The sequence below is a fragment of the Palaemon carinicauda genome, chromosome 7 (genome assembly GCF_036898095.1).
Source record: "Palaemon carinicauda isolate YSFRI2023 chromosome 7, ASM3689809v2, whole genome shotgun sequence".
NCBI classification, from domain to species: Eukaryota; Metazoa; Arthropoda; class Malacostraca; order Decapoda; family Palaemonidae; genus Palaemon; species Palaemon carinicauda.
This window is the reverse complement of record NC_090731.1, coordinates 3,434,742-3,451,940: the sequence shown is the minus strand read 5'-3', so window position 1 is coordinate 3,451,940 and position 17,199 is coordinate 3,434,742. Positions and strand designations below refer to the sequence as shown.

Here is a 17,199-nt window from a genome sequence, read left to right as displayed (position 1 = left end):
CTTACTCTCAAAACTTTTTTCCTCGTCTGCCTTGCAACAGCCAAAAGAGTTAGTGAGGTTCACGCCTTCAGCAGGAACATAGGATTCACATCCGAAACAGCTACATGTTCCTTACAGCTCGGGTTTTTGGCAAAAAATGAACTTCCTTCACGTCCTTGGCCTAGGTCGTTCGAAATTCCTAGCCTTTCCAACATGGTGGGTAACGAGCTAGAGAGAGTTCTTTGCCCTGTCAGATCTCTAAAGTACTATCTTAAAAGGTCAAAACCTATACGAGGACAATCAGAGGCCTTATGGTGTGCCATTAAGAAACCTTCGATGCCTATGTCCAAGAACGCAGTTTCGTATTACATAAGGCTTCTGATTAGAGAAGCTCATTCTCACATGAAGGATGAAGACCTTGCTTTGCTGAAGGTAAGGACACACGAAGTGAGAGCTGTGGCTACTTCGTTGGCCTTCAAACAGAACCGTTCTCTGCAGAGTATTATGGATGCAACCTATTGGAGGAGCAAGTCAGTGTTTGCATCATTCTATCTCAAAGATGTCCAGTCTCTTTACGAGAACTGCTACACCCTGGGACCATTCGTAGCAGCGAGTGCAGTAGTAGGTGAGGGCTCAGCCACTACATTCCCTTAATCCCATAACCTTTTTTAACCTTTCTCTTGAATGCTTTTATTGTTGTTTTTGGGTTGTTACGGTAGGCTAAGAAGCCTTCCGCATCCTAGTTGATTTGGCGGGTGGTCAATTCTTTCTTGAGAAGCGCCTAGGTTAGAGGTTGTGTAGAGGTCCTTTAGTATGGGTTGCAACCCTTTATACTTCAGCACCTTAGAGTTGTTCAGCCTCCTAAGAGGAACGCTGCGCTCAGTAAGGAAGACGAACTTATTAAAGGCAGAGTAATGGTTCAAGTCGACTTCCTTACCAGGTACTTATAATTTCATTGTTATTTTGAATAACTGATAATATGAAATACGGGATACTTAGCTTCTTGATTAACATGTACACTGGTTTTCACCCACCCCCCTGGGTGTGAATCAGCTACATGATTATCGGGTAAGATTAATATTGAAAAATGTTATTTTCATTAGTAAAATAAATTTTTGAATATACTTACCCGATAATCATGATTTAATTGACCCACCCTTCCTCCCCATAGAGAACCAGTGGACCGAGGAAAAAATTGAGGTGGTGTTGTCAAGAAGTACTGGGGTACCTGACCACAGATGGCGCTGGTGAGTACACCCCCCTCTTGTATAGCAATCGCTGGCGTATCCCGTCCGTAGAATTCTGTCGGGCAACGGAGTTGACAGCTACATGATTATCGGGTAAGTATATTCAAAAATTTATTTTACTAATGAAAATAACATTTTTCCATTTGATCAGTAGACATGGATTGTATGGTGATTTCATTTTAGCTGTAAAATCAGCAGTCTTATTTTTACATAATAAGACTAAAGATAAAAGCATTAATATACATTATAATAAAAAACTTTATGTTGGAGAAACAGGTAGTATAGTAAAATAAAATAAGTCTCTTGAAACATAAAAGGTTTAATGAGTGAACATTGGTAATTGTGAAACTGTTTTAAAGGTAGAACATGATAAATTTAGTACTCTTATGCTGATAGTGGTGAGTAACTAATCCTTTTTCAGCTTGAATATGGTCTATACTGATTAAATTTCAATGGAAGTCAGCCTTTTGATTGATTGTGTTTTGTGAAGCAGATAAGGATATGGTTTCTGTGTATCACAATACAGCACATATTTATGTAATACGATTTATAAGTAGCTGGGGCCAATGTATGTTTCAGATAAAGTAGTGTGATTTAAACTGACTTTGTTCCAATGAAAATATAAAGTTGATTTCAGTCGTCTGTAATAGTGTTTTTAAGGAAAATCAAACACAATTTGTTCCTACACGAATACTTAGGAGAATGTTTTCAGCTAGGCCAAGAACACTACTCTGAGGAACACCAGATATCACATTCCTATACTCACTTTAGTGTCTATCAACAGTTCTTTGCAATCTATGACTTGAAAATTCAATAATGATGCTAAAAAAAAGACCCACCCACTCCCAACTGTTTGATTTTGAAAACAAGGGTCTCATGATTAACCCTGTCAAAGGCAGAACTAAAATTAAGGCCCATCAAACAAACTTCCTGACCACAATCAAGGGATTTCTGTACAGCATTTGAGATTGTAAGAAGGGCTTCACATGCTCCAAGGCCTTTAAAAAAGCCAAATTGCAAACTTGGAACCGATGATTACCTTCAGCAAACCCATTTAGACGTTCAAAAACTTTAGATAATATAGGAGTTATGGATATTGGGTGGTAATCAGCTGGACTTGAGCTACCACAAACACATTTACAAAGTGGAGTAACATTACCAATCTCCAACAAGTGCTAAAAGAAACTCTTTTTGCTAACTTCCACAAAATAACATAATTTTGGAGCTAAGAAATCTACAGTGTATAAAAAACAAGGGAAAAATACCATTTGGGTCTACACCTCCATAAGCATCAAGGTCCATCAAGAGAGCTTTAATTTCATGAGATAAAAAAGCTAGACTAGTTAGTTTAGCCTCAGGAAAACAGGAATTAGGAAGATCAAGTTTCATTACTCTGCTTACTGTCAAATACACCAGGCAAAGGTGTTGCCTTTTTCTTTGGACAGTGAGTGACAGAACCATCTGGTTTAAGTAAAAGAGGAACTGTTGTGTCTACACCAAAGAGTACAGATTCAAGTTTAGCCCACCACTCAAGTTCCTGGATTGTACTAGAAAGGGATTCTTTCATGGTTAAATTGTATTCCTTTTCAGTTGAAGCAAAAGCTTTAAGCTGAGTATAGTTATTCCAAGTCAGATCTGATCTGTTACTCTTCCAAAGATGATAAGCCTCCTGCTCGCCAAATAAGCATATCTACAATCATCTTTCAACTATGGTTTGTTTTTTCTCTTGATACCATAGCACGCGAGAAGGGATACGCCTAGCAATTATGTTGACCAGATTCTCATCCAAAGGAACAACAGGCTCAACACTATTATACAATTGTGACAAATTGAAGCCCAAAGATCACTCAAAATGCCATTCCAGTTTGCTTGAGATTTTGTATAAATCTTACATGAGTATAATACATCAGGGACAGGCTGCTCAATCTTCACTACTAATGAACTCAAGGTATGATTAGATGTCCTAACTGAAGAACCAACCTTACTTGTTATAATGCCAGGGATATTGGTGTAGATGAGGTCCGAGCAGTTACCAGACCTGTGAGTAGCTTCACTGATAATTTGCTCACAACCTAATTGAGAGGTAAAGTCCAAATCTCTCAAGCCATGGTAGGAAAAAGAAAATTTAACCACTTCCTATGGTGAACATTGAAATCACCAACTAAAACAATAGAGGCCTTTTTATAATCTTGTATTTCAACCATAATGGTAAGAAGACAATTGAAGATACTCTTAGAATCATCCACGTCTGGATTGTAGTAGATCGAACACAAATACAACTTGTTATGCCTGTCACAAACTTCCATCACCTGAATCTCATGACATCCACATTCATAGCAGGACTTATGAGAAGTAAGGTACTGAGTTCTAATATACACTGTCATTCCCCTGGTCCTAGGAATGGCATCCCATTTCAAAATTAATGGCTTTCTAAAACCAGTTATAAGGAGTTCAGATGAGTTCCTCATATTAGAAACCAAAGTTTCTGAGCATCAAAGAATATCATACTGTCTGTGCACAACTGTAAGGTCTTAAATATTTGTATACAGCTGACAAATATTACGATACTGTAGCTGAAACTGACGAAAGGTGAAACATATTGATCCTGGATTTCATTCAATTGGAGGGAAAGAGAACAGGAAATTTTTCCACTTTTAAGGAGTAATGTCAACATACAGTACCAAGGTCTCAAGAGAAAAGCAATATAAACATCAGATAAGTGTAGAAATAAAAATTATTATTATTATTGTTATATTATTGTCATGGCTATTATTAATAATGATGGTACATGTTTCTCTCTTTTTGTATTTTCACTATTGCCTTTATTAGTTTTAACTTTATGTTTACAGTGTCCACCATGGAAATATCTGTTAGTTGAAGCCAATAGCTCGGCGAGTTTAGTTGTAAACTCAACATATCCTACAGATGTCTTCATTAAAGCCTTGAATGGTACTAACGTTCAAAAGTAAGTTTAGAATTTTGGTCTATACTTTTTGCCAAGATTTGACTAAAAGTTACATAGTTCCAGCACTATATACAAACCATGAAGCTCTTTATGGTGGAGATATATTTTGGTGATAGGTAAAACTAGCTGTTAATCTTCTTACTAGAGGTGTAACTACCCTCCGCTAGATAGCAGAGGGGGAAGGGGGCGTAGACCAACCACCCTGCTCACATCCGCACAAGTAACGAAACACCACTTTTTATTTCGGCTTGGTAGAGCAAGTTGCTCTCACATAAAAACCTTTAACCATATATTGGTTGAAAACAACTAGCCTAAAAGCTAAAAAAACTTTCTTTTTTTCTCTGTTCAGGTGTGTCTGCCCGTGGGGATCGAAACCGTGCTGGTTAGTCCCAGCATCAAAGGCCGCTGGTGCGGCACCCTCATGTTGGCTTTGGAGGAGACTTTACAAGGCCAAGGTCCTTTGATCTTGCACCCAAAGTTTCAACCTCTTGCAAGGAAGAGCCTGCCTATCTGTTTGGATGCAAGCATGGTGCATGAGCCTAGCCTTCCTCGCCCTTTAAGGAAAGAACAGCTGCTCATCATTCACCTTTTGGAGAAAAGGCGAGCAGGAATCTCTCTCTCTGTGATGCTCTAGTAGGGGGGGTTGTGCGCTAACCTTAGTCTCGCGGAAGAGTCGTGCACTCTGTCGTGCATCCAACCACCTAGCGAGGTGTGTGGGCGAGCTCCTCTGCCTGATAGGTTTGTGTGCTCTACCTCAACAACACATGGTGCTCACCGTGGCGAGTTCGTCTTACCTGACTTGCAAGCGCTAATAGGTTTAACTTCATGCGTGCATGTGAGCGTTATCTTGCTACGAAGTTTGCTTGACTAGTATCATGTGTGTGGTGTTGCTATCTATTTTCTGTATACATTTCTACTAGGGTCAGCACTTGGCCTCACTGAGATACAACTCTTTTTCCTTGGTGCAGCAATTTTTAGTAAGTAATTCCACAAGATAAGTACAGGTATTGCGCATCATCGGAGCACTTATGGGGAAAAATTTATTGAAGTGGAATCGTGTTATTAGATCACCAGAAGGTTAACAGAACCAAGCTGTCTATGACTCGATGTTCAAGTCTTTCATCTTCTTAAAAGAAGTAACCAGAGAACAAAATGATTTGCTTCTCTGTCCTATGATGGCTGCTTCTCTGTCCTATGATGGCACTACTGCAGTACACTCTGGCACACTATTCTATCTTCTTTGTCTTCCTCGTATTTTGTTATAGTTTTTATAGTTTATATCGTCGGCGCCCACTCGTGTCCGAGTATTGGGTTCTGTCGTTAGCCATCAGCCTCCTATCTGTGGGGTGGGTGCTTCTGCCTGATGTGGTTGTTAAGTCCTAGTCTGTGGTGGAAGAGTCGCGGACAGTGATCACAAGGGAGGGTAGGTGGTGGGAGGGGCTGTTCTAATCACTCTCTCCTTCTCCTCCTAGCCTCCTCATTTTGTCTCCTCCTCTCCTCGAAGTCCACGGTGCCATGGTGTACTGTACTTCTCCAGGTTTTCCTGTCCCTCGCTGTTTCTTCCCATGAGGAAGGATCAATGTCAGTTAGAGCCAGGGTGCGCTTTAGTTGATCTTTATAGCGCATTTTCGGGGCTCCTCGTGGTCTGGTGCCCTGGGTCAGTTCTCCGTAGAATATTTTCTTTGGGAGCCTAGATGGATCCATCCTATGCACGTGTCCTATCCAGCGGAGGCGGTGGTGAATGATGGTGGCCTCCACGCTGGTCAGCGAGGCACGTTCTAAGACTTCAATGTTGGTGGTGTGGCTCTCCCAGGGGATTTTCAAGATCTGCCTCAGTTTCATTTGTTGGAAGCATTCTAGGATTTTAATATCGTTTCTATATAGCGTCCATGTTTCACATGCATACAGGAGCGTGGAGAGGACTACTGCCCTGAACACCATTATTTTGGTGGTCATTGTCAGTGCGTGGTTGTTAAATACGCAGCAGTTGAGTCGGCCAAAGGCGGAGTGGGCTGCCCTGATCCTGTTCTCCACGTCCTTTTTGCTTGTGGGAGCTGATGTTAGGATGCTCCCTAGGTAGGAGAACTGGTCCACCTGTTCTAACGGTTGGTCATTCACTGTGGTATTGAAGTTGGGGAGCATCAGTCCTGGTGGATGTTGGACGAGGGTCTTGGTTTTGTCTGAGTTGACTTGCATCCCAAAACGTTCGTAGGCAGAGTTGTATGCATCAGCTAACGACTGCAGGTCCTCTGCCGTCTGACCTGGGGTGGCATTGTCGTCAGCATACTGCAGTTCTCGCACTGCACACAAGGTGGTCTTGGTTCTGGCGCGGAGTCTAGCGAGGTTGAAAGCGCCTCCATCCATGCGGAAATGTAGGTCGACTGAGGGTGTGTCTGGGGGAATCTCGTTGAGCATTGCTGCGGTGTATAGCGAGAAACACGTCGGGGCCAGAACACAGCTCTGCTTCAGGCCGCCGTTAATGGGGAATGGGTCTGAAAGAGAGTTCTGGTGGCAGACTCTCCCAACCATTCCGTCATGGAGGGCACGCACCAGCTCGACAAAATCGGGTGGGCAGCCATATCTTTTGAGGACAGCCCACATGGCAGGTCGAGGTACTTTGTCGAAGGCCTTTTTCAAATCTCAGAAGATGAACATTATGGGCTGTTGTTGTTCGAGGCTCTTCTCTTGTAGTTGTCGCGCACAGAAGATCATGTCTATGGTCCCGCGGGAAGGTCGAAAGCCGCACTGGGACTCTGGCAGGACGTCTTCTGCGAGAATAAGGAGGCGGTCAAGGAGAATCCGAGCGAAAATCTTACTCGCGATGCTTAGTAGTGATATTCCCCGGTAGTTGTTACAGTTCTCCCTGTCTCCCTTCTTGAAGATGGTAATGATGTTTGCATCGCGGAAGTCACTGGTGGGGGTCTTGGTCTCCCATATTTTCAGTATAAGGAGCATCAAACGGTTTCTCAAGCCCGGGGCCACCGTGAGTGAGGAGCTCCAACGGGATGTTGTCTGGCCCTGGGGCTTTGCCGGGCTTCATGCGCTGCAGGGCCTTGTTGAAGTCATGGATGGAGGGCGGTAGTGCCATCCAGTGACGGACGGGATGCTGCGGGGTCATTCGCAGGAGATCGTCGGGGGTGTCTGCTTGGTCATTGAGGAGGTTCTCAAAGTGAGACCTCCACCTGGCCAGGATGCCCTCGCTTCGGTGATGGTCGTGGCCCCATCCGCGTCCTTCAGGTTGCCCACTGATGACCGTGTGGGACCGAATATTTCTTTTGTTGCTGCATAGAAGCTGCGCAGGTCACGTTGGTCAGCGAAACTCTATTTCTGCAGCTTTTGGTGCAGAACACAAACTTGTGGTAACCAACACCATCTTCCAGTTACCAAAGCGACAAAAGACCACATGGAGACACCAACGGTCTAAACACTGGCACACCCTGGACTACGTCCTGACCAGAGCCAGAGACCGAGGAGACGTCCGCATCACCCGATCCATGCCCGGAGTGGACGACTGCTGGACGGACCACAGACTCCTCATCTCCCGACTCTCCGTGACGACCCTACGACCACCCAGAAGGGCACCTGACAGCGTACCACACCAACGCTTTGATTGTAGTAAGCTCCGCAACCCACAGGTGGCACAGAACTACAAGGAGGCCTGCGAACAATACCTCGCAGACCCTGTGGGTCAGGCCACTGTCGAGCACCACTGGATCACCCTCAGAAACGCCATGGCCCGTGCCGCGGAGGAAACACTAGGCTACACCACCAAGAAACGGCAGGATTGGTTTGATGAGAATGATGCTACCATCTCTCTTCTCATTGAAACCAAACGACAAGCACGCCCGACTTTGGAAAACCAACCAACAGCAGCTAACAAATGTGCTCACAAGGTGGCTGAAGCTGGTTGCCAAAGAGGTATCCGTGAAGCCCAGAACACCTGGTGGCATAGTTTATATATGAAATATTTATTTCAATGTTGTTGTTACTATTCTTAAAATATTTTATTCTAATTGTTAATTACTTCTCTTCTTGTTTCCTTTCCTCACTGGTCTATTTTCCCTGTTGCCGCCCCTGGTCTTATGGCAGCTTGCAAATAATAGTAATAAAAATGATAACTGAAAAATAATCAGACCTTCAGACTGCAGTACCAGAGACTCTTCCTCAGTTTCAGTAGGGAAAGAAAAAATTTCCAGGAATACCGTCTATTTGCATAGCGAAATCATCAGAAGGTTGTATCCTACAGCCAGCAAAGGAGCAGAGGGAACTTCTTGAGCATGCACCCATGAAGTCCAAGGGATTGGATCAACACTAGCCTTCAGAAAGAACTTGTTAGTGGCGCAAGTTTTGTAAAAAGAAGTCTGGAACCACCAGAAGACGTATACTGTCCACTACCTTTTGGAGTTTATCCACAGGTCTCTGGCGATCTTTACCCTTGATCTGTTAGTAGCTGCTTAATAGGCTGTGTAGCAAACCTAGCTCCCTTACATGACAATGAGCATTTTGTCTAAGGTAGTGGTTGTGACATAAGTCTAGAATGAGCTCTTCTTTTCCTTCTCTTGTGGAATGATCTTCCTAATTGGGTAGTTGAATCAGTAGAACTTCAAAAGTTCAAAGTTGGAGCAAATGTTTTTATGTTGACCAGGATGACATGAGTCTTTTTATTGTTTATATATGACATATCTGTTTTTGACGTTGTTAATAGTTTATATAGGACATACTGTATCTGTTTTGACGCTGTTACTGTTTTTTAGAATATGTTGTTAATTCATTCTCATCATTTATTTATTTCCTTATTTCCTTTCCTCACTGGGCTATTTTTCCCTATTGGAGCCCTTGGGCTTATAGCATCTTGTTTTTCCAACTAGGGTTGTAGCTTGGCTAGTAATAATAATAATAATAATTAGACGTATTTTGCAACTTTTCTGCTCACTTTTGTGTAGAAATATCTCCCCCTTCCTCCTTACAGAAGAGAGGATGGATTTAGATGGATATAACCCATTTCTCATAATTAATCATACATTTCAGACACTATATCCTTACACGGATATAAGGTCTCCTGTGACAGTCTGCCAATTTTCTTGCCGGAAACCTGGCCTTACACCTGGAAAATATTTTTCCCAGGTTGTTAGGAAGGTTATGAGGAGTCGTCACTTCTGCCTCTTTTACAGGTGGAAGTGCTTTGACATCGCAGGAATTACACCAGTCACTTCGGTTATAGGAGCTTCCTCACTTTTAAGGGTAACTCTTCTATTAAAGGACGAAGGTTTGTATCTGTATAAGAAAAAAAAAATCACTAATTTATGAAGTACAGTAGTTTGTATTTTTCCTAATGATACAAATTGAGTCCTTCAAGTTAAACTCTCAACTGAACTCCACAATGCACTAGAAGAGTTGGAAGATCCAGGCCTACATGGCTGAGGATTATGAAGAGTGAAGTAGGAGCTGATGAGTGAAGAAATATCGATTTAAAAGCTCAAGATAGAGACGAGTGGCGAAACCTAACCGAGGCCCTGTGCGTCAATAGGTGTGGGAGGAGATGATGATGATGAAGTTGAACTTCAACTGTCCTGTAAGTCATCGGTCAAAGTGGCTGCTCAGTGGACTGTTGAGTGGGCGGGGCTTACCCATCACCCATCAGTAACCACCGCCACTGTTATAGATTTTAACCCTTTTACCCCCAAAGGACGTACTGGTACGTCTCACAAAACTCGTCCCTTTACCCCCATGGACGTACCGGTATGTCCTTGCAAAAAAATTCTATTTAGATTTTTTTTTTTTGCATATTTTTGATAATTTTTTGAGAAACTTCAGGCATTTTCCAAGAAAATGAGACCAACCTGACCTCTCTATGACAAAAATTAAGGCTGTTAGAGCAATTTAAAAAAATATACCCCCTGTACTGCAAAATGTTCTTGAAAAAAATAACCCTTGGGGGTTAAGGGTTGGAAATTTCCAAATAGCCTGGGGGTAAAAGGGTTAAGAGCAGAGTTTCAGCTTTGCTAATATATTACTCCCTTTAAAAACTCAGGTTTGTATTGCTAGAAAAAATACAATTTACTTTTTAGACTTTATGATATATTCAAGTGTAGAGCTACTGTCTATAAACTTGTTTCCCATATGATAGATTTTAAGGGAATTTATCTAATTTCAACCGAATTGCATTGTAATCTTTAGTACTTTGCTAATTTCTTTAGAAAATATTTTCTCTGCAGTTACTACCTTAGACTGCATAGAATGTATCTTGCTCAATGTTTAGTAATCAATCACTACATATTATGCAATGAAATAAAGCACTCATTACTGTATAACTGAAAGTATAGTTCATTGAAATCCCCTTTCATTCTCAAATAATATTTTTGATATATAAGAGAATTGAACTTTTCTGTTAGATGAATTATTTTAAGAATATGACATTTTTTTCAGTAAAACATATCACTTTGGACAGTATGGAAGTTATCTGCTGGACTTCGACACAGATCACATACATGTTAAAACCTTCGTTCGTCCTCAGCCAGAAATTTTGGGTAAGTTATTGTATAGTGTATATATATATATATATATATATATATATATATATATATATATATATATATATACAGTATATATATATATATATATATATATATATATATATATATATATATATATATATATATATATATATATATATATATATATATATATATACATATATACATATATACACATACATATATTATTATATTATTATTATTATTATTATTATTATTATTACCTCCACCAATGAAGTTGGAAAGAGGTTATATTTTACCCCCTGTTTGTGTGTGCATGTGTTTGTTTGTGAATAGCTTCCTGGCCTCAATTTTAGTCGTATAGTAATGAAACTTGCAGGGATTAAGTGTTATGTAAAAAGCTGGCAATAATAACATTTTGGAAGGTCAAGGTCAAAGCTCAAGTTTACGGTCAAGCAAAAGGTCGAGAAATAAGCTGCTGCGGCGGAAGTCTGTGCTGTACAGAGTGCCCCTCTAGTTGTTATTATTATTATTATGATTATTATTATTATTATTATTATTATTGTTATTATTAATATTAATATTATTATTTTGGTAGATCCTCATTTATGCAAGTTTCATTGAAGATATGGCTGCCTCATTGGTGTTGATTTTATCCGACACCTTTTCTATTGATCCAATCTTCTGTAATTAGCCAGCAACTGTAGTATTCTCATTCTTCGAGAGGATATATATTCATCATTAAATTTATGGAATATAATGTTTTTTTTTTTATTTTATTATATAATATATCGTCTTTTTTTTTTCAGCCATAGTAATGGCAATTGTGTTCTTCGCCTTACTTGCATTGTTATGGCAGTGTGGAAAGTTCATACTCAGGAGGATGGATTCTCCAGACACTTCTGTGCCAGTAAGTCGAAGATTGTTGCAATAATGAGTTGTATCTTATATTTGATTTTTAGGAATTTGTAATTATGTTAGACATTTTTAGGTAATGCACATGACACCAAGTTAATTAGGACACTTAACATAGTTGATCATTAAATATACTTGAATTTGAAATTTCAAACTCTCAAATCTTGAATTAGCAACTAGAAATTATTTAAGGCCTACCTAACTCAGTGATATTATAAATAAAATTTTCAAAGATTATGATTGTGAAAACCTCAAGTGATTTCATTTTAAAAGCAGAAAATTACTTAAAACAGAATGTAAAACTTTTAAGAAGGAGAAAGACTCGTACCCTTTTCTTCTTCGACTAAAGCTCTTCCCCGCTCTGCAGTGTTGCTATATCTTGAAAGCAGTTTCCAATTTGCTCTATCTCCAATGTCCTCCACTGTGAGATCCTTCTCTTCCATATCCACTATTACACGCTCCATCCACCTTCTCTTGGGTCTTCCCCTCTCTTCCTCTTAACTGGCACATCCATCTCCAACAACCTTCTCCCAACATACTCCTGGTCTTTCCTCATTATGTGCCCAAACCAGCGGAGTCTCTTTTCTTGGATTTTTTTTGACACTTCTCTAACCTTAGTTGTTCCCCGTACCAAGTCATTCCTAACACTATCCAGTCACGTGATCCCAGCCGTCCAGCTTAGCATTCTTATCTCTGCAACATCCATACCCTATTCTGTGAGAGCTAAAAACTGGGTGATATTTTCATTATTTTTATGAACAATAGAGGTAGTGTCCCTGATTTGTCTGTGGGAGGAATTAGAGTTCCATATCGTCTTCTGTCCAAAAATGCAATGGCATTTCTAGTTAAAAATTTGGTCACAAGCTTACAAAGAATTGGATCCAATTGTAATAAAACCCTTGAAGGTTAAGGTTTATGTAATTAGAACTACAGCTGAATCTCTTTAATTTTTGCATGAATCTTTTTTTAAAGGTTTTTAGCAGTAGCTAATGGTATACCAAGTTGGTGTTTGCTAAACATTATCATAAAGGATCCTGGTTTACTTATCAAGATTATTGGGCTTTAGGCCCTATAGTAGCTGCAGGCAATGATGTCTTAATAACTTTTATTACAATAGATTTTTAATTTTCTTAGTTTTGAACAATTATAGTTGTATTTACCTAGTGTTGGGTCTTAGTATAAAGTAATTAGACATAAGATATCCTTAGATACAGTCTGGAGTCCCATATTTCAAATATATTTAGTTAAACAATCTGGAGTCCTGTGTTTCAAAATAAATTTTGAGATTATTTGTTACCATTGTTTAGACTAGATGAGTATAGAATTTCAAATTTTTCAATATTAAACTTACCCGATAATCATGTAGCTGTCAACTCCGTTGCCCGACAGAATTCTATGGAGGGATACGCCAGCTATCACAATACTAGAAGGGGGTGTACTTACCAGCGCCACCTGTGGCCAGGTACTCAAGTACTTCTTGTTGACACCTCCTCAATTATTCCTCTGTCGTGCTTCCGGCAAGACGTTCTGGGATACGCTTATGATCTTCGAGTTTGTTCACGGCTAATTGGTGAAGTATTCTCTCAGATTTCGGCTGTCGCTTTACTGGAAACCTTCTTATATTAGCTAGATAGCTTTTATATAGTCCTGATTAACGGTTAACGATCTTTTGCTTGATTTTGGAAACCCCTTTGGCTAACTCTTTGGATTCAAGATGTCTGACATTTCGCAAGCCCCCTCCCATAGACGATGTAGGTCTTGCAATAGGCGTATTCCGAAGGCCTCGGTAGATCCTCACACCGCTTGTTCTGACTGTAGGGACAGGCCCTGTCAGTTAGAAAATCGATGTGAGGAATGCGCCGGACTTTCGGAACTGGAATTTGTCCGTCTTTTGAAATATTCATCTAAGTTAGAGAGAGGTAGAGTTAGGAGGAGTTCTTCTCACTCTTCACTTTTTTCCTCACCTCATGATCCCCTACCTTTTCCTACCCCTGTAGTGGCTACCCCCGAACCTACTGTTTGCCCTCCGCCTGATATGTCTGTTGTTTTGCGTGCTATTCAGGCCTTAGGCGATAAAGTAGAGTCAGTGGTAAGTGATCATAAGTCTCTGATGGCCGAAGTCAAGGAACTTAAGGTCAAGAGTGCAGTGGGTGGAATTAGTGCCAGTGCTGTGACGAGTGCTAGTGTCAGTGCAGTGCCAAGTGCTAGTGTCAGTGCCAGTGTGGTGCGTGAGGATACTTCTGTGCGAGCCAGTCGTCCTCCCAGTCCGGGACCTCTTGCAAGCTCCCAAGCCCAGGGGAGAAGCAATGTCGAAGGGCATAAGGGTTCGGCAGGCCTTGTTAGGCGCACAGAAGTATCCTCGGTGGTTGCGGGCGTGTCTTCCAAAGACCGTCACTCCCACCTGCAGACGATTGAGCCCGTCTTTTTCTCGTCCGCTGATCATCTGTCAGGGAAGAAACGTTGGTCTCAGGTCTCGAGACCACTTAAACGCAGAGTCCAGTCCGCGAGTGCTCAGCCAGGTTGCAGTCATTGGCTCAGCTCTGACTCGCCGCAGTCATCTGTCGACTGCACTCCGCCCAAGAGGAGTAAGGTTCTGCCACAACAGAGCTCGACTGTTAAGGCTTTACCTCAGCCTACTGTAGTTTCTGCCGATCCTAAGTGGACTCTACTACAGTCCATGCAAGCACAGCTTTCGGACTTGATGCGTGAGTGTCGGGCTGAGAGTGTTGCGCCTCCGCCTCCGCCTACACTCCCTCCGCCTGCGCTCGCTCCGCCTGCGCTCGCTCCGCCTGCGCTTGCTCCGCCTGATCGCAGTACCACCTGCCAGGCGTACGATGTTGAGCCACGTTCAGAGTTTGCTGTTCCCAGTGGTGTTCAGCCTCCGCCTTCTTTAAGGCAACCTTTACTATGGGATCAGGAGGATTATACCTCTCTTCCTCCGCCTCCACTTGCTGCTCCACCAGTGGTGCAACTCTCGGTTGAGGTACAACAACCTCTCCCGTCCATGAGTCAGTCTCCTCAGCTCTCGCTGCAGCGAGCTCAACCCTCCACAAGGCAAGCACCACTACACCTTGGCCTTGCGCCTCAGGAGCCTCAGCTTGCGAGACATTTACCTTGTTCTGCGCAGCCTCAACCTCATCGCGCTCCGCTCACACCACAGGAACAGGAACTTGCTACTCCGCTTCCGCCAACCGCTCAGCAAGCGCATACCTTGGGTGCAACCACTCATGCTAGGAGTCAGCCTCCTCCACCCATGCGCCTTCCTTCTGCTTCGTCTTTTATTCAGCCTTTGCAGTCTGAGCCTCAGGTTTTCCCTCAACAGTTACTTGAAGAGGAAACCACTAATATTGTTCCTACTCGTTCTGACTCTGCTGTTCAGCATTCTTGTCCGATCTCTTCGCTACACTCGGGTGATGAGGCGTCTGATGATGAGGAAGCACACCTGGATCCCTCGTCAGACGTGGATGAATCCAAACCTTCTCCACAGTCTATTGACTTTCGTAAGGTCTTGACTCTGCTTAGAGAGGTTTACCCAGACCACTTTGTCTCTGCTATTCCCCGCTCTCCGCCATCTGAGTTTTCGCTGGGCATACAACAAGCTAAGTCCACCTATACTAAGCTAGTCCTAGCAAGGTCCTCTAAGAGAGCATTAAGGATCTTAGGGGAGTGGCTGCAGTCTAAGCAACACCTTGGCAAAACTTCTTTCATGTTCCCTCCGACTAAGCTCACTTCGAAAGCGAGCGTTTGGTATGCCACAGGAGAAGCACCAGGCTTGGGAGTACCTGCCTCTGCCCAGGCTGACTTCTCAAGTCTGGTAGACTCGCCTCGGAGAACTGCAATGAGGCGCTCTAAGGTTTGCTGGACCTTCTCAGACCTTGATCACTTACTGAAGGGAGTCTTTAGAGCATTTGAGATGTTCAACTTTTTAGACTGGTGCCTGGGAGCCCTCAGCAAGAAGACCTCTCCTGCGGACAAGGATTCTGCCATGCTATTAATGTCCTGCATGGATAAGGCCATTAGGGATGGATCTGGTGAGCTTGCGTCGATGTTTGTATCAGGGGTTTTGAAGAAAAGGGAACAACTGTGTACCTTCCTTTCCTCCAGCATTACACCTTGTCAAAGGTCACAACTCCTTTTTGCTCCGCTCTCGAAGTTCCTCTTCCCCGAAGAGCTGGTTAAGGACTTGTCTGCTGCCCTGATACAAAAAGACACACACGATCTTGTAGCCTCATCGGCTCGTAAGTCTAAGGTTGCTACCTCAGTCCCCAAGACTTATCGCTCCCCAGTGGCTGATACCCCTGCTACGAGGTTCATACCGCCCTTTCGTGGTAGAGCCCCCAGCCGAGGAAGCTCCCGTCCAGACTCTTACAGGGGCAAGTCTAGGAAAGGCTCCAAGACATCTAAAGGAAAAAACTGACTCTCCGCATCTCCAGACAGCAGTAGGAGCCAGACTCAAGATCTTCTGGCGAGCCTGGGAGAAGAGAGGTGCAGACGCCCAGTCTGTCAGTTGGCTGAGGGACGGTTACAGGATTCCATTCTGCCTCAAACCACCTCTGACCACATCTCCCATCAACCTCTCTCCCAACTACAAAGAAGAGGACAAGAGGCTAGCATTGCACCAGGAGGTGTCGCTACTTGTGCAGAAGAAGGCAGTGGTTATAGTCCGGGACCATCAATCCCCGGGCTTCTACAACCGTCTCTTTCTTGTGGCCAAGAAGACAGGAGGTTGGAGACCGGTGCTGGACGTCAGCGCGCTCAACGCGTATGTCACCAAGCAGACGTTCACGATGGAGACGACGAAGTCGGTCCTAGCAGCGGTCAGACAGGAGGACTGGATGGTCTCGTTGGACTTGAAAGATGCATACTTTCACGTTCCTATTCATCCAGACTCCCAACCTTTCCTGAGATTCGTTTTTGGAAAGGTTGTCTACCAATTCCAAGCCCTGTGTTTTGGCCTAAGCACAGCTCCTTTGGTGTTCACTCATCTGATGAGGAATATAGCAAAATTCCTACACTTATCGGACATCAGAGCCTCCCTCTACTTAGACGACTGGCTGTTGAGAGCCTCCACGAGTCGTCACTGTCTGGAGAATCTCAACTGGACTTTGGACTTAATCAGACAGCTGGGTCTGTTAGTCAACATAGAAAAGTCTCAGCTCATTCCCTCCCAATCCATTGTGTACCTGGGAATGGAGATTCGGAGTCAGGATTTTCGGGCTTTTCCATCGGCCCCCAGGATAAGCCAAGCCCTAGAGTGCATCATGAGCATGCTGAAGAGGAGCAGTTGCTCGGTGAGACAGTGGATGAGTCTCACAGGGACCCTTTCATCACTGGCCCTGTTCGTCGAGCTAGGGAGACTCCACCTCCGCCCTCTTCAATTCCATCTTGCAGCTCATTGGGACAAGGGTTCGACTCTCGAAGCAGTCTCTATCCCAATCACCCAAGAGATGAAGACCACTCTCCTGTGGTGGAAGAACAATCTCCTTCTCAGGGAGGGCCTATCGTTGGCTGTTCAGACCCTCAATCTTCATCTCTTCTCAGATGCATCGGACTCGGGCTGGGGTGCGACCTTGAACGGACGGGAATGCTCGGGAACGTG

General features: G+C 43.0%; 1 protein-coding gene across 1 annotated transcript in view; it reads left to right on the top strand.

Moving 5' to 3' along the window:
* The window catches only part of LOC137643813 (heparan-alpha-glucosaminide N-acetyltransferase-like), a 98,849-nt gene that overhangs the window by 33,576 nt on the left and 48,074 nt on the right, over positions 1-17,199 (top strand). The window contains exons 3-5 of the mRNA XM_068376502.1: positions 4,076-4,191; positions 10,618-10,718; positions 11,495-11,595. Of these exons, the coding sequence (XP_068232603.1) occupies positions 4,076-4,191; positions 10,618-10,718; positions 11,495-11,595 (318 nt within the window). The remainder of the gene's footprint in view (positions 1-4,075; positions 4,192-10,617; positions 10,719-11,494; positions 11,596-17,199) is intronic.